The 26,766-nt window shown below is 35.2% G+C and overlaps 1 protein-coding gene across 1 annotated transcript in view; it reads right to left on the reverse strand.

Annotated features, from left to right (window-relative positions):
• Positions 1 to 26,766, reverse strand: part of EYS (eyes shut homolog) — a 1,683,276-nt gene that overhangs the window by 816,915 nt on the left and 839,595 nt on the right. The window contains 1 exon segment of the mRNA XM_059179314.1: positions 19,384 to 19,508. Within this exon segment, the coding sequence (XP_059035297.1) occupies positions 19,384 to 19,508 (125 nt within the window).

The raw sequence follows: 26,766 nt of genomic DNA on the forward strand, positions 1-26,766 counted from the left end.
GTGACACTTTTGATTTATGCTAATTAGAACTGTCATGTTTCATTTGGAAAGTTTCAGTAAACTGAAGTTCTTTTCAAAGAATTTCTCCTTTCTAGCAAACTTTTGGATTATTTACATCATTTTCAATTCTATAAAATTTTTATTATATAAATTCTACTACATAAAATTCTCAGGTCTTATGTTACAAATCAATGTCCAGGCTACAAAACCAGTAACCAATAATTATGTCTAGTTAGTATATTTCTCTCATAACTTGTGGAATAGATAAAGGGAAACAAAAAGTTCCAAGTTGTGGATTCGGTGTTGCTCTCCTGTAAAGGATACTTGGCAAATCTCTGTACATGGTTATCTAACTGGACTGAGAGATGAAATGTAAAGAAGGTGTCAACCTGAAGGTGAGAATAAACTTCAAAATAGAATAATTCACCCACAAAATAATAAAATAATCTATATTAATGATCAGAGATAAAATGTTAAAATTACTTTGACATAAAATATGTGATATTGAGATACTTTTATGCTATTCAATTGGATTAGATAACTATTTTATTTCTAGTTTTTCTAGAATGTCTTATATAATATTAATTTGTAGTGTCCATACCAATAATTAGAATTGTTTATTATATGACTGTATACCAACTTGACTTATATGTTTTTACCAGCATAGTAAAAATGTCTTTGACCACTCTTCCCTGAACATCTAGGGCTAGTATGATGTCTGGGACATAGTTACATGGTTTGTGGTCAGTAAACACTTGTTGGAAAAAAATAAAAAATAAAAAATAATATGCCTTTGAAAATGCATTTTATCTAGATACTTCCCCATTTTCCTTTTCCTATGAACTTGAAACTCCATCAAAGACTTTATGCTGAGTAAAATAAACCACAAAAATATAAATATTGTATGATGCCACTTACATGACGTACCTGGAGTAGTCAAATTCAGAACAGAAAGTAATGTGGATGGTGGTTGTTAGAGGCTGGGAGAAGGGGAGAATGTGAAGCTGTGGTTTAATAGGTATAGAGTTTTAGTTTTGCAAGATGAAAAGAGTTCTGGAGACTGGTTGCACAACAATGTGAATGTACTTAACATGTCTGTACACTTAAAATGATAAAGATGGCAAATTGCATGTTATGTATATTTTTACTGCAATTAAAAATTAAATGCAATTGTAAATGGGATTGACTCCTTAATATCTCTTTCTTCTGTCTTGCTGTTGGTGTAGAGAAATGCAACTGATTTCTGTGCATTGATTTTATATCCTGACACTTTACTGAATTCCTGTATAAGTTCTAGCAGTTTTGGAGTGGAGTCTTTTGGGTTTTCCACATATAGTATCATATCATCTGCGAAGAGTGATAATTTGACTTCTTCTTTGCCGATTTGGATGCCTTTAATTTCCTTTTGTTGTCTGATTGCTGAGGCTAGGACCTCTAGTACGATGTTGAATAGCAGTGGTGATAATGGACATCCCTGCCATATTCCTGACCTTAGCGGAAAAGCTTTCAGTTTTTCTCCATTGAGAATGATATTTGCGGTGGGTTTTTCATAGATGGCTTTGATGATATTGAGGTATGTGCCCTCTATCCCTACACTTTGAAGAGTTTTGATCAGGAAGGGATGTTGTACTTTGTCAAATGCTTTTTCAGCATCTATTGAGAGTATCATATGGTTCTTGTTCTTTCTTTTATTGATGTGTTGTATCACATTGACTGATTTGCGGATGTTGAACCAACCTTGCAGCCCTGGAATAAATCCCACTTGGTCGTGGTGAATAATCTTTTTAATGTACTGTTGAATCCTATTGGCTAGTATTTTGTTGAGTATTTTCGCATCTGTGTTCATCAAGGATATCGGTCTGTAGCTCTCTTTTTTGGTGGGATCCTTGTCTGGTTTTGGGATCAAGGTGATGCTGGCCTCATAAAATGAGTTTGGAAGTTTTCCTTCCATTTCTATTTTTTGGAACAGTTTCAGGAGAATAGGAATTAGTTCTTCTTTAAATGTTTGGTAGAATTCCCCCGGGAAGCCGTCTGGCCCTGGGCTTTTGTTTGTTTGGAGATTTTTAATGACTGTTTCAATCTCCTTACTGGTTATGGGTCTGTTCAGGCTTTCTATTTCTTCCTGGTTCAGTTGTGGTAGTTTATATGTTTCTAGGAATGCATCCATTTCTTCCAGATTGTCAAATTTATTGCCGTAGAGTTGCTCATAGTATGTTCTTATAATAGTTTGTATTTCTTTGGTGTTAGTTGTGATCTCTCCTCTTTCATTCATGATTTTATTTATTTGGGTCCTTTCTCTTTTCTTTTTGATAAGTTGGGCCAGGGGTTTATCAATTTTATTAATTCTTTCAAAGAACCAGCTCCTAGTTTCGTTGATTTGTTCTATTGTTTTTTTGGTTTCTATTTCATTGATTTCTGCTCTGATCTTTATGATTTCTCTTCTCCTGCTGGGCTTAGGGTTTCTTTCTTGTTCTTTCTCCAGCTCCTTTAGGTGTAGGGTTAGGTTGTGTACCTGAGACCTTTCTTGTTTCTTGAGAAAGGCTTGTACCGCTATATATTTTTCTCTCAGGACTGCCTTTGTTGTGTCCCACAGATTTTGAACCGTTGTATTTTCATTATCATTTGTTTCCATGATTTTTTTCAATTCTTCTTTAATTTCCCGGTTGACCCATTCATTCTTTAGAAGGATACTGTTTAGTCTCCATGTATTTGGGTTCTTTCCAAACTTCCTTTTGTGGTTGAGTTCTAGCTTTAGAGCATTGTGGTCTGAAAATATGCAGGGAATGATCCCAATCTTTTGATACCGGTTGAGTCCTGATTTAGGACCGAGGATGTGATCTATTCTGGAGAATGTTCCATGTGCACTAGAGAAGAATGTGTATTCTGTTGCTTGGGGATGAAATATTCTGAATATATCTGTGATGTCCATCTGGTCCAGTGTGTCGTTTAAGGCCTTTATTTCCTTGCTGATCTTTTGCTTGGATACCTGTCCATTTCAGTGAGGGGAGTGTTAAAGTCCCCTACTATTATTGTATTATTGTTGATGTGTTTCTTTGATTTTGTTATTAATTGGTTTATATAGTTGGCTGCTCCCACGTTGGGGGCATAGATATTTAAAATTGTTAAATCTTCTTGTTGGACAGACCCTTTGAGTATGATATAGTGTCCTTCCTCATCTCTTATTATAGTCTTTGGCTTAAAATCTAATTGATCTGATATAAGGATTGCCACTCCTGCTTTCTTCTGATGTCCATTAGCATGGTAAATTCTTTTCCACCCCCTCACTTTAAATCTGGAGGTGTCTTCGGGCTTAAAATGTGTTTCTTGGAGGCAACATATAGATGGGTTTTGTTTTTTTATCCATTCTGATACCCTGTGTCTTTTTACAGGGGCATTTAGCCCATTCACATTCAGGGTAACTATTGAGAGATATGAATTTAGTGCCATTGTATTGCCTGTAAGGTGACTGTTACTGTATATGGTCTCTGTTCCTTTCTGATCTACCACTTGTAGGCTCTCTCTTTGCTTAGAGGACCCCTTTCAATATTTCCTGTAGAGCTGGTTTGGTATTTGCAAATTCTTTCAGTTGTTGTTTGTCCTGGAAGCTTTTAATCTCTCCTTCTATTTTCAATGATAGCCTAGCTGGATATAGTATTCTTGGCTGCATGTTTTTCTCGTTTAGTGCTCTGAAAATATCATGCCAGCTCTTTCTGGCCTGCCAGGTCTCTGTGGATAAGTCAGCTGCAAACCATAAGATACCTAGGAATAAGCCTAACCAAAGAGACACAGAATCTATACTCAGAAAACTATAAAGTACTCATGAAAGAAATTGAGGAAGACACAAAGAAATGGAAAAATGTTCCATGCTCCTGGATGGGAAGAATAAATATTGTGAAAATGTCTATGCTACCTAAAGCAATCTACACATTTAATGCAATTCCTATCAAAGTACCATCCATCTTTTTCAAAGAAATGGAACAAATAATGCTAAAATTTATATGGAACCAGAAAAGACCTCGAATAGCCAAAGGGATATTGAAAAAGAAAGCCAACGTTGGTGGCATCACAATTCCAGACTTCAAGCTCTATTACAAAGCTGTCATCATCAAGACAGCATGGTACTGGCACAAAAACAGACACATAGATCAATGGAACAGAATAGAGAGCCCAGAAATAGACCCTCAACTCTACAGTCAACTAATCTTCGACAAAGCAGGAAAGAATGTCCAATGGAAAAAAGACAGCCTTTTCAATAAATGGTGCTGGGAAAATTGGACAGCCACATGCAGAAAAATGAAATTGGACCATTTCCTTACACCACACACGAAAATAGACTCAAAATGGATGAAGGACCTCAATGTACGAAAGGAATCCATCAAAATCCTTGAGGAGAACACGGGCAGCAACCTCTTCGACCTCTGCTGCAGCAACATCTTCCTAGGAACAACGCAAAAGGCAAGGGAAGCAAGGGCAAAAATGAACTACTGGGATTTCATCAAGATCAAAAGCTTTTGCACAGCAAAGGAAACAGTTAACAAAATCAAAAGACAACTGACAGACTGGGAGAAGATATTTGCAAACGACATATCAGATAAAGGACTAGTGTCCAGAATCTATAAAGAATTTAGTAAACTCAACACCCAAAGAACAAATAATCCAATCAAGAAATGGGCAGAGGACATGAACAGACATTTCTGCAAAGAAGACATCCAGATGGCGAACAGACACATGAAAAAGTGCTCCATATCACTTGGCATCAGGGAAATACAAATCAAAACCACAATGAGATATCACCTCACACCAGTCAGAATGGCTAAAATCAACAAGTCAGGAAATGACAGATGCTGGCGAAGATGCGGAGAAAGGGGAACCCTCCTACACTGTTGGTGGGAATGCAAGCTGGTGCAGCCACTCTGGAAAACAGCATGGAGGTTCCTCAAAATGTTGAAAATAGAACTGCCCTATGACCCAGCAATTGCACTATTGGGTATTTACCCTAAAGATACAAATGTAGTGATCCAAAGGGGCTCGTGCACCCTTATGTTTATAGCAGCAATGTCCACAATAGCCAAACTATGGAAAGAACCTAGATGTCCATCAACAGATGAATGGATCAAGAAGATGTGGTATATATACACAATGGAATACTATGCAGCCATCAAAAGAAATGAAATCTTGCCATTTGCAACAACATGGATGGAACTAGAGCGTATCATGCTTAGCGAAATAAGTCAAGCAGAGAAAGACAACTATCATATGATCTCCCTGATATGAGGAAGTGGTGATGCAACATGGAGGCTTAAGTGGGTAGAAGAAGAATAAATGAAAGAAGATGGGATTGGGAGGGAGACAAACCATAAGTGACTCTTAATCTCACAAAACAAACTGAGGGTTGCCGGGGGGAGGGGGTTTGGGAGAAGGGGGTGGGATTATGGACATTGGGGAGGGTATGTGATTTGGTGAGTGCTGTGAAGTGTGTAAACCTGGTGATTCACAGACCTGTACCCCTGGGGATAAAAATATATGTTTATAAAAAATAAAAAATTAAAAAAAAAAGAACATAAAAAAAAATTAAAAACAACAACAACAAGTCCATCCTTCTTGAAAAACTCTCATCAGATAAGAAATCAAAATTTTGGAATAGTAGTCTGGTGAAATATCCTTTGGATTTCCAAACCCTGAAGACTAGTGTTGGTTTATGCGACCAAAACTTTACAGACTCATGAGAACTTTGTGATCTAAGAAGGATGTAACCTAAGCATTCAACTTCCAAAAGTAAAATCTCCTCATGTAGTATTCTAAATGTGATAGGGTCCCTCCAGTGATGATCATCTAAACTGCTCTGTGGAAGATGGGTCAGTAGTTAGACATGAAGAAATTAAGTCTGATCTACGCATGTCCTCTGTACAGAGCTCATCATAATGGATGCACATAGGTAGTTCTAAAGATGACATGAATCATCCCTCTGCCTAGACTAAGTGTGGCATTAATGATAAATGGATACTTGCATTTATTCTGTATCTCAAACATCTATAGAAAATGTGGCAAGGGGCGCCTGGGTGGCTCAGTGGGTTAAAGCCTCTGCCTTTGACTCAGGTCATGATCCCAGGGTCCTATGTGGCAAGCTCTCAAGAAACATACAGTGCTAGAATGCTTTTCTTCCTGCATGATGACTTGACAAAACAATAGTAATTCCCATTCCTTCACTGTGCACTTCTTTCTCTTCTTCCTTCATTTGGGTGAAAGATGTGGCTGGATAGGCTATCTATTCCTTGAACTTGGTGCATCATATTTTTCTATTTCTTTCTCTCTCTGTGTCTCATCATCATTATCACCTCTCTCTATCAAGTTTAAGCTAATACATCCAGAATGACTTCTGAGTACCCTTCCTGGAACTCTGGAATATGGTCCTTTTTATATTAAATTCTAGTTAATCCACAATATCATTCTGTGAAAATTTTAAATGTTCATTTCTATAGGAAGATTATAATGAGGATTTCTGTCTGGGAATAATTACAGTGTGCGGCTGAAAACTGTTCAAAATCTTTTTGAATGTGTTGGCCAGTTGTTCAAATCATTTCCTTTTCTTTCTCTCAAATAAGGTTTGTGATTAAAAACAGAATCCTAAACAATGAACGAAAGCTATGGGTCCATAGTTCCATGAGGCCTCATAAAATCTGAAGAACACTAATATGGAATTTTCATTTAAGTAGAAACACAGTAGACCTATTTAAGATTTATGGTGTAAGATAAGAAGCACTTCTGCAATGCCTGATAATGAGGCCTCTATTTTCTTGGAGTGAAGTCTCTTCTTGCCTGGAAGATAACTCTATTTTCTCTCATTGAATTTGGCTACCATATCTTCAAGGTATTTGCATCAGTGGAATTTTCTCTGAAAATACAAGTTCACTGCTTTTCTATACAAGTCAATCTTCAGGGACAATTTCTATGAACTAATGAAGGAAGAGAAATAATGACCTGTGGACTCTACTGAATCAGACATGTTTTCTGATCTGGTAATCAGAATATTTAAGAAAGACAAGGAGAAAGCACAGCTCAGGGGAAAAGCCAAGATTAATACTAGAAACAAATGTTCAGGAGGATAATGGGGCAAGAGATTGAGGGACACTGTTTTAGAGGCAAGCCCTCAAAAATATATTTACTAACTACATAATATGTGCCAGGGTTATCTTTTATTTATTATTATTGTTTTTAAAAATTTTATTTATCTATTTCAAAGAGAGAGAGCATGAGCAGGGGGAGGGAAGGGAAGAGGGAGAGAGGAAGAGAGAAGCAGACTCCCCGCGGAGCTGGGAGTCCCACACAGGGCTCCTTCCCAGAACCCTGAGATCATGAACTCAGCCAAAGGCAGACACTTTACCACCCAGGCGTCCCGAGAGTTATCTTTTAAAATTAAAGTCTTACTAGAATATGCTTAGCTTAAAAAACTGACAGTGGATTACTACTTTCCTAGGAAAAATAAAAATGATTTAGCCCAGCACACACACCCACTGGCCATTTCTAAAAACATATTTTTATTTCATGTCACTTTTTTCATTTTTTCACTTTTTTTCATTTTTTAAACTTTTTTCAATTATATACTATAATTACTAGTTCACATATATTTTTTTCCTTCCTGAATTCCACTGCCACATATTCCCATCCAGAACCAGGGAAAATAGATAACCCAAATTTTTTGACTCAACTCAACATTCTCTTGGAAATTCTATGTTCCTTTAAATACATCATCTATGCTTTCATGAAATATTGTGTAGACCCTAACTGTGGCTATTATCTGCCATATTGTTGTTTGACATATTCTTCACTCCCAGTAGACTGTAACTTTTTAAGAGCAAAAAACAGTCCTTAAGTGTGTAGCTTAGCGTTAGAGATCACAGGCTAGGAAAGGAAATTCTTGTAGAGCTTGTGGTATTAATCTATGTAAGTCTATTTCATGTTGGGTTAAAAGATGTGAGTAGTAGTTCTCATAAGTTAGAGACCCCAAAACCTCTGATTTAGTCAAATTGATTAGAAATGTTGAATTGGAGTCTTGGGACAAGATGTTCACATTACTCAGTTTCCACTGAAGTTCACAGGTGACAAAAAATGCCTGTGGCCTTTAATGGGTTTGTAATTTGTAATTTGAGAATCTGTAAATTTTAATTACTAAATTAAAGGTACAATTTGATAAGTAAGCTATATATTTGAATATGAATTATATGTAAAAATTACTCAGACCAATATACCTAAATCATGTTTCTAATATATTTGTAATAAAGATATTTAAACTTTTTTCCCCTTTTTCTATACTGGTAAATGTACCTGTACATAAAAAAACATAAATTACATTGTGGGGGGGGGGAGTATAGATGGATTGGATTAAAATTCTCTTTGTAATAAATTTGCTCTTAATACTTTTATAATGTTTTCACATTTTTAAAAATGAGAAAACTAGAAGTCCAATTCAATTTTTAGGAATAAAATAATTTATATAGCAATAAACATATTTTGATAGAAGGCATAGGTGGATAGAGTACCTCCAAATTCTAAGTGGATGGAGTTTTATCAACTTTCTACAATGAATAAATTCAATTACATGTCATTATTTTGATTCTAATCAAAGAGGTACTAGTGAGTTTTAGCAATACATATAGATACTGAGTTTTGAATGCAGAGGTAGTTTGAATTTTAAATTATAGGCTTGACTGTGGTACAGTTCATGTTGGAAATGCCACTAATTTAAATAAAAATAATGTGTGATTGCATTTAGTTGAGTTCGACACAACAACATTGAGAATCTATTCGTATCAGAATCATTTAATAACTATCATATTCATTACAAGTGAAAATGGTGACTGATACAGCTGTATCTCTGAGATTCTAACTGCCAAAAGCATCCTCGTTGTTTCCAAATTCTTGGACTCTGAGACCACTGCCTATGAATCACCATTCCTAGAATCTGATCCCTGACTCAGAGTCCTGTAGGTACAAGTATTAGGAAAAGGGCCATCAAGACATCTCAGAAGTCAAATACGCTGGGCTAATTTACTATTTCAGGAAGAACTGATGAAACTAATAGATAACTATAGGTTTACTAAGGTAAACATCCAGGATTCCCTAGTTGTCATTTGAGAGCTGGCAACCAGAAAGTTAAAACTTTGTTTCTGACCCTAAATACATGTACTGTTTAGGGCATCTTTCCCCAGTCACAGAATGTTCCACTCCTGTTCATGAGGAAAGACATTTATTTCATGGTTCATTTCCTAATGCCTGCAATGGAAATAATGTCTTCATCTTCTGAATCCATATAATTCTTATTTGTTTACACCTATGCCACTAATCTCTTTCTAATCTATGTTATAGTTGTTTCTATTCATGTTTTATCTCTTCCTGTTCAACTCCTTAAATCACATTTCAAATAGTTCTATTAATCTAAGTCCAATAATATACAAATACTAAGTGCTAAAAGAATATGTGTAATAACATAGTCTTTTAAAATACTTCAACTTCATATCCTCCCACTTGCACTCCTTGTAAAAAACTTGCAACCTTCCGTTCCTATCGTCTGTGTGGCAACTTCAATCTACACCAAATCATACTTGTCACACTTGTTGTTCAGGCTTGCTCTCCTGTTGGAACTCTTTTCTGAATCAATTTAATCAAGTGGGACTCTCTACCTTTGACATCTATAGCATCTTGTACATGTCTTTATCAAAACACATTTGTTAATAAATATCATTTGTCCATCTCTCTTTGGGCTGCTATTCTATGCCAACCGGATAGCGACAGTTGTGAGCATGACACGAGTTATCACAATATTGGTGATTTTATACTTTTCTTCATGCATATCCTTTAAAACACAAAGGTGCAATCTTCATTTTAAGGCATTAAACAGGATGGCTTCTGGACACTAGTAAGGCCATCTATTTTCTGTAACACACTGGGACAATGCATGTTCTCTCTCCCTTCAGATTGAAGTGGGTTAGGCTTACAGTTAGCATGCTTTGAAGTTTGTTTTCACATTCTGAGGATGCATACAATCGTCCCTTACTTGGAAAATGCAAGTGCAAATGATATGAAAACAGTTACCAAACAGTTACCAAAGACAAAAAAAAAAAAAAATCAAGCACTATGGTTACAAGGATACCAACAACACCTAAAATAAATCAAATGCAGCAAGCAAAAATACGCTGTGCTGAGAATTTGTGTCCCTGAGCTGCGTGGAGAGGGAAAGCAACAGGTCTTATTCTTCCCTATAGATTGACTCTTTTCTTAGTTTCATTTATTTTTAATTAAAGGGGAAAAAAAAGCTAAACCTGGTTTAGCTTTATGAATTAAAGAAGACTTCTAGGCCACATGGGAAGCTGTAAAATCCTACTGTTTTCAGTGGCCGTACCAGAAAAAAGCAGGGAAACAGAAGATTGGTGTTTATCACACACACACACACACACACAAATGCAGTAGATGTGTGTTATCATATTTCCTGCTGCTGCCTAGCCTGCATTTAATTATTTATAGATTAAACTGGCAGATGTAAAATGCACAGCCCCATTTGTTATAATGTAAAAACCATGTGAAATAAGAAATTTTGGTGTAAAAATATAAAAGAACTTTTGAAGAAATTATAGGAGTTAAATTCTTTTTAGTATGGCTGTGTTTGCCAAGAGAAATTTGAGCAACAGCTCATGGTAAGAACAGCTAGAACTAGAGGGGAATGCAGAATAGAACCTTTTCTGATCTACTAGCTATACATAAATGTTTTAACCTCTTTATTTCCATATCTATAAAATAGAGATAACAATGATTCTTATGTCACAACATTTTTTAGACATTAAATGAGGCAATGCATCCAAAATACTTAGTCTGGCAACTAGTTACTGCTTCACCAATGATAACTAACTTTGATGGTATCTTATGGCCCAAATGGTATTTTACATCATTTTATTAGTATCTAAAAGATTTATATCTTTAATGGTGGATGGCACTGCATCTAATCTGTACTTCAAATTTATTCAATGTTAAACACCAAAATATTTATAGTCTTATCCGTGTTCTTCTTCATTTGATAAATATTTATTTAGAATGACTCTATGCAGTATCCATGTGGAGAAAAGAGGCAATAAGATGTGCATAGTTACTGTTCTCAGAGAGCTTTTTATTGGAGAGGAGAGAACAGAACAGGGTGGAGACAAGAGGAGGGACAGGGAAAGGAGGGGTGGAGGGAGAGTCTGTTCACACATTAAATATAGAGACACCAAACAGTTGATGAATTACAGTTTTGGCAATCGCTATGAAAACAAATTATAAAATGCTACCTAGTTGCTTATGAAAATTGGAAATGGTACAGCATTTTAGAAGACAGTGGCAGTTTCTGACATAAGTAGCCACACTTTTTCATACAACTCAGCAATTGCCCATTCCCCAGTGTTTACTAAAATGAATAAAAAAACTTATGAATGCACTAAAACCTGCGCACAGATGCATATGTCAGCTTTATTTATAATTGCCAAAACATGGAAGCAACCAAGATGTCCTTTTGCAGGAGAATAGACAAATTATGGTACATCCAGTTAATGGAATATTATTCAGAATTAAAAAGAAATGAGCTATTAAGGTATTAAAAGGCATGGAAGAAAATGTAAATGCATATTATGAAATGAAAAAAACTAATCTAAAATGGCTATTTTATTATTCTAATTCTAACTATATGACATCCTGGAAAAAGAGAAGCCAAGGAGACAATAAAAAAGATCAGTGATCACTGAGAATTAGAGGGGTGAGAGGGATGAATAAGTAAATCGCAGGATTTGGGGGGCAGTGAAAACACTTCGTATGGTACTATAATGGTGGATACATATCATTATTCATTTATCAAAACCCACAGAATGTACAACACCAAGAATTAACCCTAATGTGAACTACAGACTTTGGATAATAATGTTGTTCTTCAATTATAACAGTTCTGGTGGGGGGATGTTGGTAGTGGGGAAGCTATGGAATGGATTCAGCCAACACTTTTATTTTGAAAAGTAGTTCAATAATATCTTCTACCCACACCCCCATATAACATGGAGGTATTTATCTCAATAATAAGCAAATAAGAGGTATGGTGTAGAGCAAAGAATACCAGTCTGTAAGTGTGGGCATTAAAAAATCTGTTCCCAGGGCACCTGGATGGCACAGTGTCTGACTCTTGGTTTTGGCTCAGGTTGTGATTGCAGGGTAGTGTGACTGAGCTCCACCTCAGACTCCACACTCAGCACAAAGTCAGCTTGAGATTCTCTCTCCTTCTCCCTCTGCTACTCCCACTTTTATGCTCTCTCAACCTCTCCTTCTCTAAAATAAATAAATACATCTAAAAAAAAATAAAATTCTGTTGCCAACTCTCCAATGGACTAACAATGTTATCTTTGGTGATTTTGCAGCCTCATGCTATAGATTTGGAAACTGAGGCTCAAAGAAATTTCCATAGAACTGGGGTCTAAAATATCAAGCCTATTCTCTTCTGTAGCAGAAATATATTCTGTTTCTATGAAAATATAAACATTACTCTGCTAGCCATGTTTAAATAAGACACAGACACATAAAGATAAGGGGTGGACAACCATTACCTATATTTTCTAAATAGCTCAAGAGGATAATCATAATTCTACTGTATTTCATTTATCAATATTAATGGCTATTCTGAGAGATTTAGATTGTGCATAATAGTGGTGCTACATGTCTATTACATAAATTGTAGGCCAAGTTGCTATTTTCAATATTATATTTCTGAAAATATTTAAACTGCATTTCTCATAACAAACTATATTTATTTAATACAGAGGGTATCCTCTTTGCATTTTTTAAAAATATTTTATTTATTTATTTGACAGACAGAGATCACAAGTAGACAGAGAGGCAGGCAGAGAGAGAAGAAGGGAAGCAGGCTCCATGCTGAGCAGAGAGCCTGATGTGGGGCTAGATCCCAGGACCCTGAGATCATGATCTGAGCTGAAGGCAGAGGCTTTAACCCACTGAGCCACCCAGGTGCCCCTTTGCATTGTTAAAATACATGTTTTTACTCAGATTTGCACCTTCCCTCCTCCAAAACCATTATACACCTTGGGTTATAAAATACTAAGTTACTGTATTGCTTAGAATGCTTAGGGCACACATCTCAGTTTACAGTGAAACTAGTCCCGATAAGCAGATTTTAAAAACTGGTTATTATATGTTTAGCATTCTCATTAGCAATACTGAGCAATCCCTCAGTGTAGGCTTCCAATATGAGGTACAGATGAAGACTTAACATTTTTGGTTAAGACTTAACCTTTCTAATCTTCAGAGGAAGTCATAATCTTTGTCCTTAAGAAGGCTCTTCTAATGACTCCTTTACTCAGGGTTTGTCAGTTGTCTTATTTTTAACCTTAGTACTATATAAACTGTAACTTAGTTAATGTCCTCATTTCTTTCAGCATACAGTTTCCTGCATTTTGAACCCACTGATGACTGCTGTGTTATCCCTTACACATCTGTCTCCACTCAGATAAAAACTTTCTTTTGGTAAGAAATTCAAACTAATGAATTTTTATTTGAGGATCTCGTATAGTGCTCTGCACACAATATATGCTCATAATATGTTAAGGCAAAGCATCAAATTTCCTTTAAAGGAGCATTGTTTTTGTTTGTTTGTGCATTCAAGTGTCTACAAATGGACCTGTCCTCTTTTCCATAATTAGAATGTAAGAATAGTGTGGTTTGTGTATATATACCTTTCAAGTATTTTGCTATGGTGAGTGTCCAAAGGATGTGTTGGGCTTTTATTTTTTCAGATGTGTTTTGACTAATCAAATATATCAATAACTTGAGCTCAAATATGAATAAATGTCAAAGCAATAAAACACCTCTTTTAAAAAAAGGAATTATGAATTTAAGCACTGCAATTTGCTTACTTCCTATATGGAAACATATACATTTTAATTATTTAATAGGATGAATCTTGGGATCTTGAACACAGTAAATACTTTTAAATATTCATTAACAGTATCAGTGACTTTATATCATTAAAAATAAACACTAGAACCAGGGATAAACATCAAATCAAACAATATGTCTTGCTATACTGTGTTTTGTTTTTTAGGTCTGTTTTGAAGATGACATTTAAAAATCAGATATTGCAAATAGACTGTACTGCTGTAGAGCTCGAGCATTTTTTTCTCATTCAGAAAATAGATTTTTCCTTCGCCCAATTTTTGATGCATACAAATATAGTTTCTAGACAACATAAAAATCCATTTTAATTTAAAGAATGCTATTAACACTTTTATTGACTATCATTTGCAAAATGCAATAGTATGACCCATTGACAGTCATCAGTTAATGTATGGATCAATATTGTTTGGTAGAAATTCATTTACTGAGGAAGAAATGAATAATGCTGATTAAACTAAAAAGTGAGGAAGATCATTTGTCTTGAATTTTCTTAACAAATCTAGGACATCCAATAAATTATGCTCTGTCACTTAAATTCTTTTACAGAGCAGTTAAATTTTAGAATAATGTAAGTACTTTAATGTTTCGATTCATTTTTACAATTGGATCTGCGAAAAAGAACAATCTACACCAATGATCAGTTTGTCGGAGATTATCACAGCTCTAAACATTATAAAAACCTGAGAGTTCAAGTCTTTAATGTTATCTACCAAAAATTAATTCTCTGAAATAAAGAAAAAAAATAGATTACCATCCCCCTGTCAAGTAGTGGCTATTCACTTCACACATTATTCTTCATTATCAAACAAATAATAATTGTAGTAATATAATTTTCTCTAATCTCACAGACATACAACTGAGTTAACATTTTTAATGACTATGTAATTAGTGAGGGTTTTCAAAATAGCTTAAATAGAAGGAACATAGAATGTGGCATCTTTCTGAAGATCTATTTGAAGAAGAACATCAGAGAGAAGTTTAGGTTAAAATAAACAGACTTAATGTAAAGAGAATTCCTACAAGTTATTTCAATAAAAGGCTTATAAGTTTTGCTGTATCATTATAATCAGAAATACAATGCTCAGATATTCCCAGTAATTTGATATATTGTAATGCATTTTAACAGAGATCGCATGTGATACTGAATCAAGTGGAATACATATTTGTGCAAGATAATTTATTTTCTCTATGCTAGTAGCGAATCTGATTGCCAGCTAAATTGACATCTTTTAAGCATTCCATGAAAATCTCTAGCAACTCTGGAAAATAGAACAATCATTTGATTGTTACCTGGGAAATGTAATTAGAATAAGGAAATCAGTTTTCTTAAAAGACACATTGAATTTCATGAATGAAGGAAAATTCATCTATTTTCCTTATTAAATATATTAATAAGTCCTTTCATTCTTAAAAACAATCATAAGATATTTGAGTTTTGGTCCAGCTTGTGAGAAGCTTGTAAATCATGCCTCCCTTCTTCAGAAACACAAAAAGTTGTATAAAGTAACAATCAAGAACTCCTCTTAGATCTGTCAGAGAACTGAGGTCACAGAGCAAACTTCTCTCTGCCAGATGGGTGGGACAGTGGGGCAGATACAGAGAATCACAGCTCAGCAGAGCAGAAACTCAGGAGCAGAAACCACAGCTGGAGCCGGTACCAGTATGTAATTGTCAGAATGCTGGGGGTCCAGTGTGGACATTCTTGAGAGCTAAGAACTCCAGAGGTGTCCAGTCATAGGGGATCCTCCATACTTTCATTAGTTTTACCTCCAGGAATTCTGCTAGGTTCTCCCAATAAAGATGGGAGAAAAGTCCCTCTATACTTCCAGTAAAGGGAGAGAAGAGCTGCTTTGAAGTACTCCCAAAACATTATGTTGTTCTTAACAAGTCCTGACCTGGCGAAGAATGATCTTACCAGAGCCTAATCAATCTGGGAGAAAGGAAATACTCTATTCTAGCTCCATGCAGCTTTCTTGTCACATCTAAGGGCAAGGCCGACTGAGCAGAACATGTGAAGGTCACAGCCCAGAGGTAAGGCACAGTCACTGAAAGACTGAGACCTAGTCATGGAACTGTTGAAAGCTTCCCCTCCCTCCACACCTTAACAGCATCAATAGGATGCCTTTATAATAACAAAGGGTTATAACTGAAAGAGATGGACATCTCAGGTCTACCGAGAAAGTCCTAAGAAAACTCAGTGGTTACAAGGGAGACCAAAACTAGGATATCAAGAGAAAATATAGCCTCTGATATCTGTAGCAACAGCAAATAGTAAACATGGCTTGACTCTTAGCCAGATAAAAACAGTCTTATACCAAAGATCTACTTACATTAGTTACTTATATCCCGCACATCGTGTCTGCCTATAACTATAAAATTAAAAGGCATACCACAAGATGAAAAGTACAATTTGAAGAGAAAGTACCAAAACCAGACTCAGATATGCAAGAGATTTTGCAATTATCAGACTAGAAATTTAAAACAACTATGATTAATATGTTAAGATACTGATAAAACAACCCCAGCAATGATGACAAAAATAAAAACATTATATTCTATGCTCTTAAGGATACTAAAATTATACCTACTTGAGCTCACTGCCTATCAGAGTGGGCATTTTATTCTAAATATTTATTCTAAATATTTTATTTAGTTTCATTCCATCTATTCTGCTGGTAGAATGCCATGACCTACATCCTGTGAATTGTCCATATTCCCTAGGATCACTGTTCTCATGTTCACTAAACGTGCACACATAATACTTAATCCTAAAACAAAGCAATTTACTTGTCTTTTAATCCATCTAACTGCTTTGTTTCTTGAGGTTCTCTCAAATATTATATCTTTCTGTGAATGACATTCCTTTTTTTAAAAATATAAGAAACCACGAAGTTTAACATTTTACCATGATTATGATTTTATTTTTTTAATTCCATTTACTCTCAGGATTAGTTGGAAAAGGGAGAAAGGAAATCTGAAAGGTGATTTTTCCAGTAATCTTATGCAATTGCCGTACCTGTTTTCAGAATAATTTTTTCATCCTATTCTTTTATTTCAATATTTATGATTCTAACTTGCTACTAATATTTCTCTCATTCCAACAAAGACTCTAAAGATTTTCTTTGATTCTCCTGTAGTTCTTCAAAATATTTTGATCTTTGTTCCAATTAATATTTTATGTACTATTTACAAGGGTATATCTTTAAGTATATCTAATTTTAAATATCTGTGATATGCATAACATTTAAATGTTAAATTCTTTTTCAATAAATCAAATTTTTTCTATCTTTTCTAAGCATTTTAGAACATAACTAATACACTAAGTAGAATCTCCCTTATCTCTTTATAGCTTTTTATACAGACAGTATCTCTTATGATTGTAAGTATTTTACCTTGCAGATATTTGAGAGAGTAACTAAAAATATCAATTTCAAATTAATTTACTAAGTGCCTTACTAAAATATAGATTATTGTATCTATAATACTTCCTTCCATTTAGTAGACTTGGGGTTTTATAAAACTACATATTTTTTAAGATTTTTGTATTTTCAATATATGCTAATGTATTTATCCTTCAGATTTGAAGTTTTTTATTAAAAGAGATAGGACAAGTTTTTTTTAAAGATTTTATTTATTTATTTTGAGAGAGAGAGTACAAGTGGGGTGAGGGGTAGAGGCAGAGGAAGAGAGAGAATCTCAGGCAGACTCCTCATGGAGAGCAAAGCCTAATGTGGGTCTCAGTTCCAGGACCCTGAGATCATGACCTGAGCGGAAGTCAAGAGTTGGATGCTTAACTGACTGAACCAACCAGGTGCCCCGAGATAGCATACGTTTTAGTTTATTCCAGTCTGAAAGCATATATCCTGGGGATTAACTACTGAAAGGAATTTCTTTTTAAGATTTTACTTATTTATTTGCCAGAGAGAGTGTGTAGAAGCAGGAGGAGCAGGAGGCAGAGGGAGAAGCAGGTTCCCAGCTGGGCAGGGAGCCCGCTGAGGGACTTGATTCCAGAACCCTGGGATCATGACCTGTGCCAAAGGCAGATACTTAACTGACTGAGCCACCCAGGTGTCCCTGAAAGGAATTTTAAGGATACTTGGCAATAAATTCTTTGTGTGCAATTAAAAAAAATTATAAAATGAGCATTGAATTTTTTAATTATTTAGATTTCCATATATCAGTCTGTACTGGCAGGAGAATTCAAATAAAGGATTTATTTCAATCTTTTCCTTTCTACTGATTCTTTAAGGAAGCCATTATTGGTATAATCTGAGGCATCATAAAATCAGTTTCTTGTACCCAAGTCCCTCCCATATCCAGGTGTCAGGGTGTTCAAATTCTTCCTCAAAGATCATCTTTCTGTGATCACTGGGAAAAAACCTTTCCCAGGGCAAAGCCAGGAGGGGAGCACTGGAAGAAAAAGGAAGGTGACAGTTCTCTTTAGTTTATTTCTCAGATAAGCTCTCTTAGACAAATGCACCTTGGGAATACCCTTTGAAAGGGAAAAGTATCTGACGTAAGCCCAGATTTTCTCATATTATTTTGTTCCAATGACAGTTATTGACCATTTTTCTATATAATTCCTTAACTACTTATGGAGACTCCTGCTTCTGACCATTCCTTTCTCATCTTCCCGCTCTGAGCATCTGATTCTATTCATACTTATGCATTATTTTAGCCAATAGGCAGGTCTCACCTTCCCTTTAAGTCTGATTCCTTAATCTTGCACTGGGTCACCTGACTGTCCTCTCTAACTACTTAGCCTTTATATCATTTTAGACTGGTCTGTCTTTTAATGAATGTATAAATATACATTTAAAATTCGTGACATCACAGTCTTGCCAACTACTTGCTGTTCCCTTACTATATTCATGTACTGTGGTCAGTTTTAATAAAGATTGTGGTCAGAAGCTATCTTTTAATAGAGACACTTCTACTAAGGTAAGTCCATTCTAGTGTTAATGGAGTTCAAATCAGTCCAGACTTGCAAAGAAAGCAGATTCATCCTCCTTGGACATACAATACTCTGAGCCCTACTCTGGAAGCAGTACTATGTCCTTGGGCAAAACAGAAGTTCTGCCAAGACTCTGACAATATTAAGTAATTCCTCTACTGGCATCCTCCTTCCAAATGCATTAAAACATTAAAGGACAATACATTAAGTGACTTGCACCTTAGTGAGAATCAATTTGTCAGAATGCTTTTCTCCTGAAAGGAAAGGCTGAGGGTACATGTGATAAATGGACAAGAAGGGAAAGGGGAATGCTGAGGAGTATGCACAGTCAGAGAAAGAGAAAAACGCTAATACTGACTTCTCCAACCTAATTTCCACCAGATAATTTTCTATTACTTACTGAATTTTAAAGACAAGGAAAAAAATATCACAACAAAACCATCAATAATCTTTACCACAGATCCAGATATGCATAAACATGTTGAGCCACGGCCAGGTTCATTTTCTGTGCATATTCCATGAACACATAATTTGGAAATGCACTCTTCAAGTCCATCCTCATAGTGATGTCCTGACTGTCCTGTAACACAATTACAAAGCATATATTCAATTTTTAATAATAATAATAATAATAGCATATATATATATATATACTCTTCCTATTCATTATAATTGGACTTGGTATTCTATATAAATTATCACAGTTTATCTTCATAATCATTCTATCAGGTAACTATTATTACAATCCCTATTCAGTAGATGAGAAAATTAAACTTAGAGAAGATAAATAACTTCCCCTAAAATTACATAGTTATGTAAAAATGAAAGCAAGTGTCTATAAAATAAAGTTTTGGCTTGTATCTATTGAGTTATTTTACATTACATATCCAAGTATCTTTACTTATTTTACCATGGAATAAATATATAGAAGGCAATGGTATAAGCATACTCTATACTTCCATTAATTTATTAATTTTTAAAGACTGTTTATTTGACAGAGAGAGAGAGAGAGCAAGCACAAACAAAGGAGCAGCAGAGGGAGAGGGAGAAGTAGGCTCTCTGCTGAGCAGGGAGCCTGATGTGGGACCCGATCCCAGGACCCTGGGAGCATGACCTGAACCATAGGCAGAAGCTTAGTGGACTGAGTCACCCAGGTGCCCGCTTACTTCCATTTAGTATGAATCTTAAATCTAGAGGAAAGCAACTGCTCTACTTTTCCAGATATAAAATGCTTTCTTATAATTTTTGTAACATTTTATAGTTAGTATTTCTTAATCTGTGATTCCACAGAATATAAATAATATGTCTGTGTTCAGCTGACTATAAGCTATAAGAATTCTCTTTAAACATAATGATCTAGTTTTCTATACTAACACACTGTGTGTTTGTCTTTTTTTTTTTTTTTTTTTTTTTTTTTTTTTTGGTTTTTGCCATTATTTTATCACCAACCTAGCAACCAACTTTGCTAAACTATCCAAAGATAATATCCAAACTATGGTTTACCAGGTACCCATTAAGAACACTTTTTAGAAATCATTGATTCTTTTCTATGAAGGATCTATTTATAATGATTCTTATTATGTTTAAGAATATGTTAACTTAAATACACTATTTTACATAGGGACAAATGTTTTTAGAGGCAGCTGTTACTAGCTTTTAAAACTTTATTTTTCTGGGGTGTCTGGGTGACTCAGTTGGTTAATCTGGGTTAAGTGTCTGCCTTTGGCTCAGAGTCATGATCCCAGGGTTTTGGGATGAGTCTTTGGTCATGTCAGACTCCCTGCTTGGCGGGAAGTCTGCTTCTCCCTCTCCTTCTGCACCGACCACCCAGTTCCACTCATGCAATCTCTGTCTCTGTCTCTCTCTCTCTCAATGATAAAATCTTAAAATAAACTTTATTTTTCTATGTATTATCCAACAGGACTTTATCTTAACTTTGGCTATTGGAAATGAGTTTTTTTCTTGTTCCTACTTAGCAACCTATTCTTTTTGTTCTTCCCCGATAAATTGTAAGAGAAAAATTACGTAAGTATTCTGGGGTGCTGAGAAATGATTTAGGGCAATCTAACATTGTAAGAAGAAAAACACAGCACAAGTTTAAAAGATTTGGCAAAGTCCAGATCAAACTTAGAAGGAGCTGCCAAAAGACTAATTTTACCAAAATCACATCCAAGACCCTTTTCACTTTGTAATGCTTTCATATGCTAGGTTGATTCTGTAGGCATCTCTACTACAGAGGCTATAAAAGGTGACACAGAAAAAAACATTTTTGCAGAGCTTATAAAAAGCCGCCATGACCAGTCACTCCCATGGTTGAATCTCACAACATATTGTGAAGCATAAAAGCATATTCTATAAAAATACTTACATTCTGATAACTATTATAAAAATCAAATACATGCAAGCTTAGTAACATTGCTTAGACATACACACACACACACACACATATATAAAATAAAGTTCTAAGGAACACTAAGAGAATGTGGAATATAAAATTCAGAATATGGTAGGATAATATTGATGTGTTCAGTGAGGACTATAAAAGAGGTTGGAATTATTGCTAATATTTTGTTCCTTAAAGCAAATGGGAGGTACACAAATGTTTACTATATTATTTACTATGTTATTTTATAAAACAAATATTCCTTCATTGTATATTCTTTTGAGTGAATAAAACAATTCACAATATAGCCTAAACAATTAAAATTGATGATGTAATTTTCTTCTTGCTACTAATACTATGAAGGGCATTGTAAAACTTTAAGTGGAAAGATGGGAACTGTGAAAGAAAAAAAATCATTATTTTTAGTTAAAAAGACATGGAAGACTTTATTCAAGAGTATTCCAGTAAAAAGGAGAGATATTATTGAAACAGGAGAAAGAGACGGCATTTAACTGCACGGAAACAAAGACAGGTAGGAGAATTTTCAAAAGCTGGAGTGAGCTAATGCGAAAATACTGGAAGATATTGGGGTGGGGGGAAGTTGGTCAATGTGCTGAGGACATCTTTTGCTTGGTAACTCTCTCATCTATGGGCAGTAGGCTCCTAGCTTCTCACAGAGCCTGGTGGGGAGTCAGAGGGGGACCCTATCTCCTTCTGTAATTACATTTCAGAGGGATGACTCTCAGGTGCTCTAGAAAAACATTTCCGGGTTGTAAAATTGACAAAAGGCTGAAAGAATGTTCACATCTGAGAGGCATAGAAAAAAGTTACAAGTTTTCTGAAGTAGATGCTCTAAAGAAATGGAAGTCAGGGACTTGAAATCATGAAGCCTGTCTGCAGTATAGTTAAGCTGAGGGGAACAATAAAAATATCTTGATCAAAAACAATAAACTGGGATAGAAAATAAGTTAGTTAAGATTTAGAACAGGAAACAGGAACCACTCTAGGTATTTAAGGAAGGAGTCTTAAAAACAGAACAAAACATTTACAAAATTATTAGAAGGAAGGACTGTAGGAGTAACTCCAAAAACCACACACAGGACTCTCTGGGATATGCCACTTCCCCCATAATGAGGAAATTGAGAAATATAAAAGCCACCATTAGAATTATTCAATTGAAAGAACTCTCTACACTAATAGAGGGAAGCTGGATTACCAGGAATCTGCTGGCACAGTCTCTCTTGCTGTCTCTTCCTAATCTGAAACTAGTGATTTGACATTGGATTACAGAGTCTCAGTGCCATTTCTGACGGCTCTGCATTTTAATACACATAAAGTCAGAGACTCAGAAAATCTCACGTGTCCATAAACTTACCTACCAGCTGAAATTGCTAAGATACCTAGAAATGACTTCCACTACATCCTCGAAATTTCAGGTATGTTTATTATAGTTGGAACTCAATGTATATGCACAACATCAGCTTCAAGGGACATCTAGATATTGTTGTTTTCTTGTCTTTGTAATACAGAAACCATAGCAGACAGGAGTGGATGCTGGGTGCCAACCAGCCATTAAACTAGAAGGATGAATGGTTAAAGAATATGAGGTATATTTATACAAGGGGATACAACTCAGCCATAAAGAAGAATGGAATCTTGCCATTGGTAACAAGGATGAACCTGTAACAGCACTCCAACCAGTCTGAAGAGTTAACTTAATCCAAGTTAACACACCTTTCTTGCTGACCTAAATCCCTGGATCTGTAGTGGAACTAATTTATTTTCTTTGAGATTTGCATACCACTGGGCTTGAGGAATGAAGGACCAGAACCTTCTCAGGCCACAGAACCCAGCAGGTCTATTCAAAGGCAGCTCAACTTTCTGATTAGCCTATTTTCGAGCAAATTTTCTAGGTAACCCAGAAGATTTTATTCCCCCACCCCCACCCCTTTGTGTATCTGCAGAACTTGCCCTCCTTTGTAGAATGAACAGTCTTCTTGCAAATCATGAAATACAAACTGGACCCTCCTCACTCAGTTCTGGAGCACTGAGATAATGTTTGTAGCTGGCCCCATTGAGAGTCCTCATGAAATCAAGAAATGTTGTAGGCCACTGTACTCCCTTTGCTGATTATCTTCCCTAAACGTCTTTAAAAGCCCTTGGGCCAGGCAGAAACCTCAGAGTTGGCTTTTGGACAAGAGTCTGCCTTCTCCCCAGGTTGCTAACCTCCTGAATAGAGCCCCAATTCCTTTCCAATAAAAAACTTGTCTCGAGTAATGGCCTTTCAAGGGACAGGTAGCTGAACTTGGGTTTGGTAGTAGACCTGTTAAGCTAAGTAAAATAAGTCAAATGGAGAAAGATAAATACTGTATGATTTCCACTCATGTGGAATTACACACAAAACAAATGAAGAAGGAAAACAAAACAAAAACTCATAGAGAAAAGACTTCTGGTAAAGAGGGGAAAGGGGTTGGAGGCGGGCAGAGTAGGTGAAGGGGGTCAACTGCAAGGTGACGGGTGGTAACTAGACTTGTGGTAGTGATCATTTTGTAGTATATAGATATTGAAATATAAAGCTGTATATCTGAAACTTACATAACAAAAAATGTTTTAACACAAAGATTGATCATAATTTGAGTCTTTTATTTCAAAACTCTGTGCTTTGGGTTACTAAAGGTCAGTAGAAAACTATTAATAACCACTTACCTCGCTTCTAGAAAATATGTTTAATATATATTTTATATATATGATGAATTCATATTTAACATATATAATATATATGCAATTTTATATATATATGTGTGTATACACACACACACACACAAACACACACACATACATACATATAATTAGATTAGATTTGGACTTCCTTCTAGGGAGCCAGTCTTTGAATTCAAAACTCTTATAGCTTCTTAATATGTATTAGGGGAAAAAAAGTGGGGGTAATGAAGGGAGGTAGAAACTAATAACATAATAAATAATGAACAAAATTAACTTTTATTTTTTATATTTTTGGTGGAGGTGATATATTCACGGGTGCCAGAATCTGGCTCCTTGCTGTGGAAGCTGAGGCAAGTCCTGAGATCTTTCAAAGCCCTTGCAATGTGGAAATAACAATAAACATACTTCACAGTTTATAGAACTTGTGGTGAGATTTGAATGAAAGAATCGGTGCAAATTGCTAAACATAGAATATAGTAAGTTTTTTTTAGGAATGTTGGAGACTATTATTTGTTCCTGATGCCTTGTTGAGCAAACCCTGTGAATGAAGCTATTTTTCAATTTTGTGAATGAAGAAAGAGATAGTTTGAAAGTTAAGTAAAATTTACATGGGTTAATGGGCTCCAGCTGCCTCAGACCAAAATAATATATCTTAACTATAATTCTGCACTTAGTGCTTTACACATTTTAGGTGATTTTTTTCTACACGATATTATCAGGAAACTGAGAATCAGAGGGTTTTTATATAGTGTTAAAGATCCCCAAATTACCAGGTCACAAAGCTGGAATTTGAATCTTACTCTTCTCAGTTTCTAGATGTTCTTTGCTCATCATCTTGCTTCTCTGAGTAACACATGGCACTGTGCTATTTGAAGAGAGGGTTTATGTATGTAAACAATGCTTTTTTATTAGTTTTCTTTTATAAAAATATAATAACAAAATGAGTAAATAAGATTATGTTCTTGTAGTGGTATGGGCAACTGATAATAAGAAAGGAGAGAAGGATAAGGATATAAAACAGAAATGAAAAGTCAGTGGGTAAGACTTTTTTTTTAAGATTTAGAAGCAAAGAAAAAGAAAACATCCTTTGAATCCCATGTAGGTTTGATATCCATTTGTAATAATGTGACCAAATATTCAGAACATACTGGCTAGTGGCTCAAAATCAAGAAACCAGAAGTTTTCATTAGCTCTCCAGAAAAGTAATTAAATTTTAAAATCACAGTACTAACCTCATATTTCATACATAATAGAAATTAAATAAATGCTTAAAGAATAAATCATATCTAATGATGAGGGTATAAAATTAAAAAAAGAATTTAAATGTCAAATTATAATAAAAATAAGAACAAATTAGACTAATTTTAAGTTGATAGCAAAATGTTTTTTAATACTTATATAGTTAGAAACATTGACCAGTTTTAATACTACCATTCTCTGCCATAACATAGCAGTTATAATAGTGTGAGTTTATTGATGAAAATAAAAGTCACTATTTGAAAGATTTATATATTTTACTTTCATATCCTTTTCCCTCTCAGCACCAAGTGATTTGCATCTAATCTAGGGAAATAAAGTAAAATTAAGCCTAAGCCTATAATGATTCTGTCTTACTAGTTAATGTATTATCTGGTAATTGAATGACATAAATTAAAATTATTTTTTCTTAGTCTAACTCTAGAATATGTAGAATTTATTTTTTACATCTAAATCTTCATGAAAATACAATAGCATACATTCTTTATTTCATATTAGTGATTATTTCACTTTGCTTGGGTCTTGATTAAAAAGAAAGATCATTATGCATTGCCTCTGTTCTGAATACAAAAGTCATACCCGTGACTTAAAATAATTGTGAGTATTCACGGCCAACACTATCTATGTTTGTTTCTGTGTTTCCTTGCCCTAAGGAGGAAGCAGCATTTCTGTTTCAAAATGAATAATGTTATTTTAAGAGCAAAATGTGTATCCAAAGTTTATATCATCACCTGTATAAACACTATTACATCCCTCCTGAGTATAAAAAGTGTGTGGGCACAGAGACTGCCCCAGGGACTGAGAAGAACTCTGGGGGAAGCATTCACATTTCCAATACAGAGGTTGTTCTCTTCACTTTCAATTTGCTTTTAATGGGATAACTGTGGTTTCACTTACTGAGTGTTAAACATTTTTATATAACACTATAAATGTGACTATTGAGGCTAAAAAAAAAAAAAAGGAAGCATGTTTTACCTCATAAAATAATCTGAATGCTTGTATTAATACTTCCATGGAAATGAGTTCACTAGCCATTGAATTCACTACATAGGCAGAGGTTGAGCTCTGTGATCAGGACTGTCCTGAATGCTGTTGAGCTTGTAACCTGCACAATGATCTCTTGCAGAGAGGATGAGTGAGTTCTGAGATCAACCGTGAACAGCACTGCACCTAGTTAGCTTAGAGGACATGGTTTAACAATCTAATTTGTCTGCTTACAGAGCGGGGAGGGGCTTGTGCTACCTGTGGTCCTGTCTGTGATTCCACAACAATGGCCAGCATTATAAATGGATTGTACTGTTCAATATGTGCTGAAGGCTCCGTGAGGATCCATTAGAACACCACCTCTCAGATGGCATTTGGTGACACGAAACTAAATTACACTTAGAGTGTCTTTCTATGACATTTGGGAGAATGCAAGTTGATATGAATTACCCAGAAAAGTGGTAAGTTCTCAGTTTCTGCTTACCAAACTTTT

The sequence above is a fragment of the Mustela lutreola genome, chromosome 6 (genome assembly GCF_030435805.1).
Source record: "Mustela lutreola isolate mMusLut2 chromosome 6, mMusLut2.pri, whole genome shotgun sequence".
In the NCBI taxonomy this organism is placed as follows: Eukaryota; Metazoa; Chordata; class Mammalia; order Carnivora; family Mustelidae; genus Mustela; species Mustela lutreola.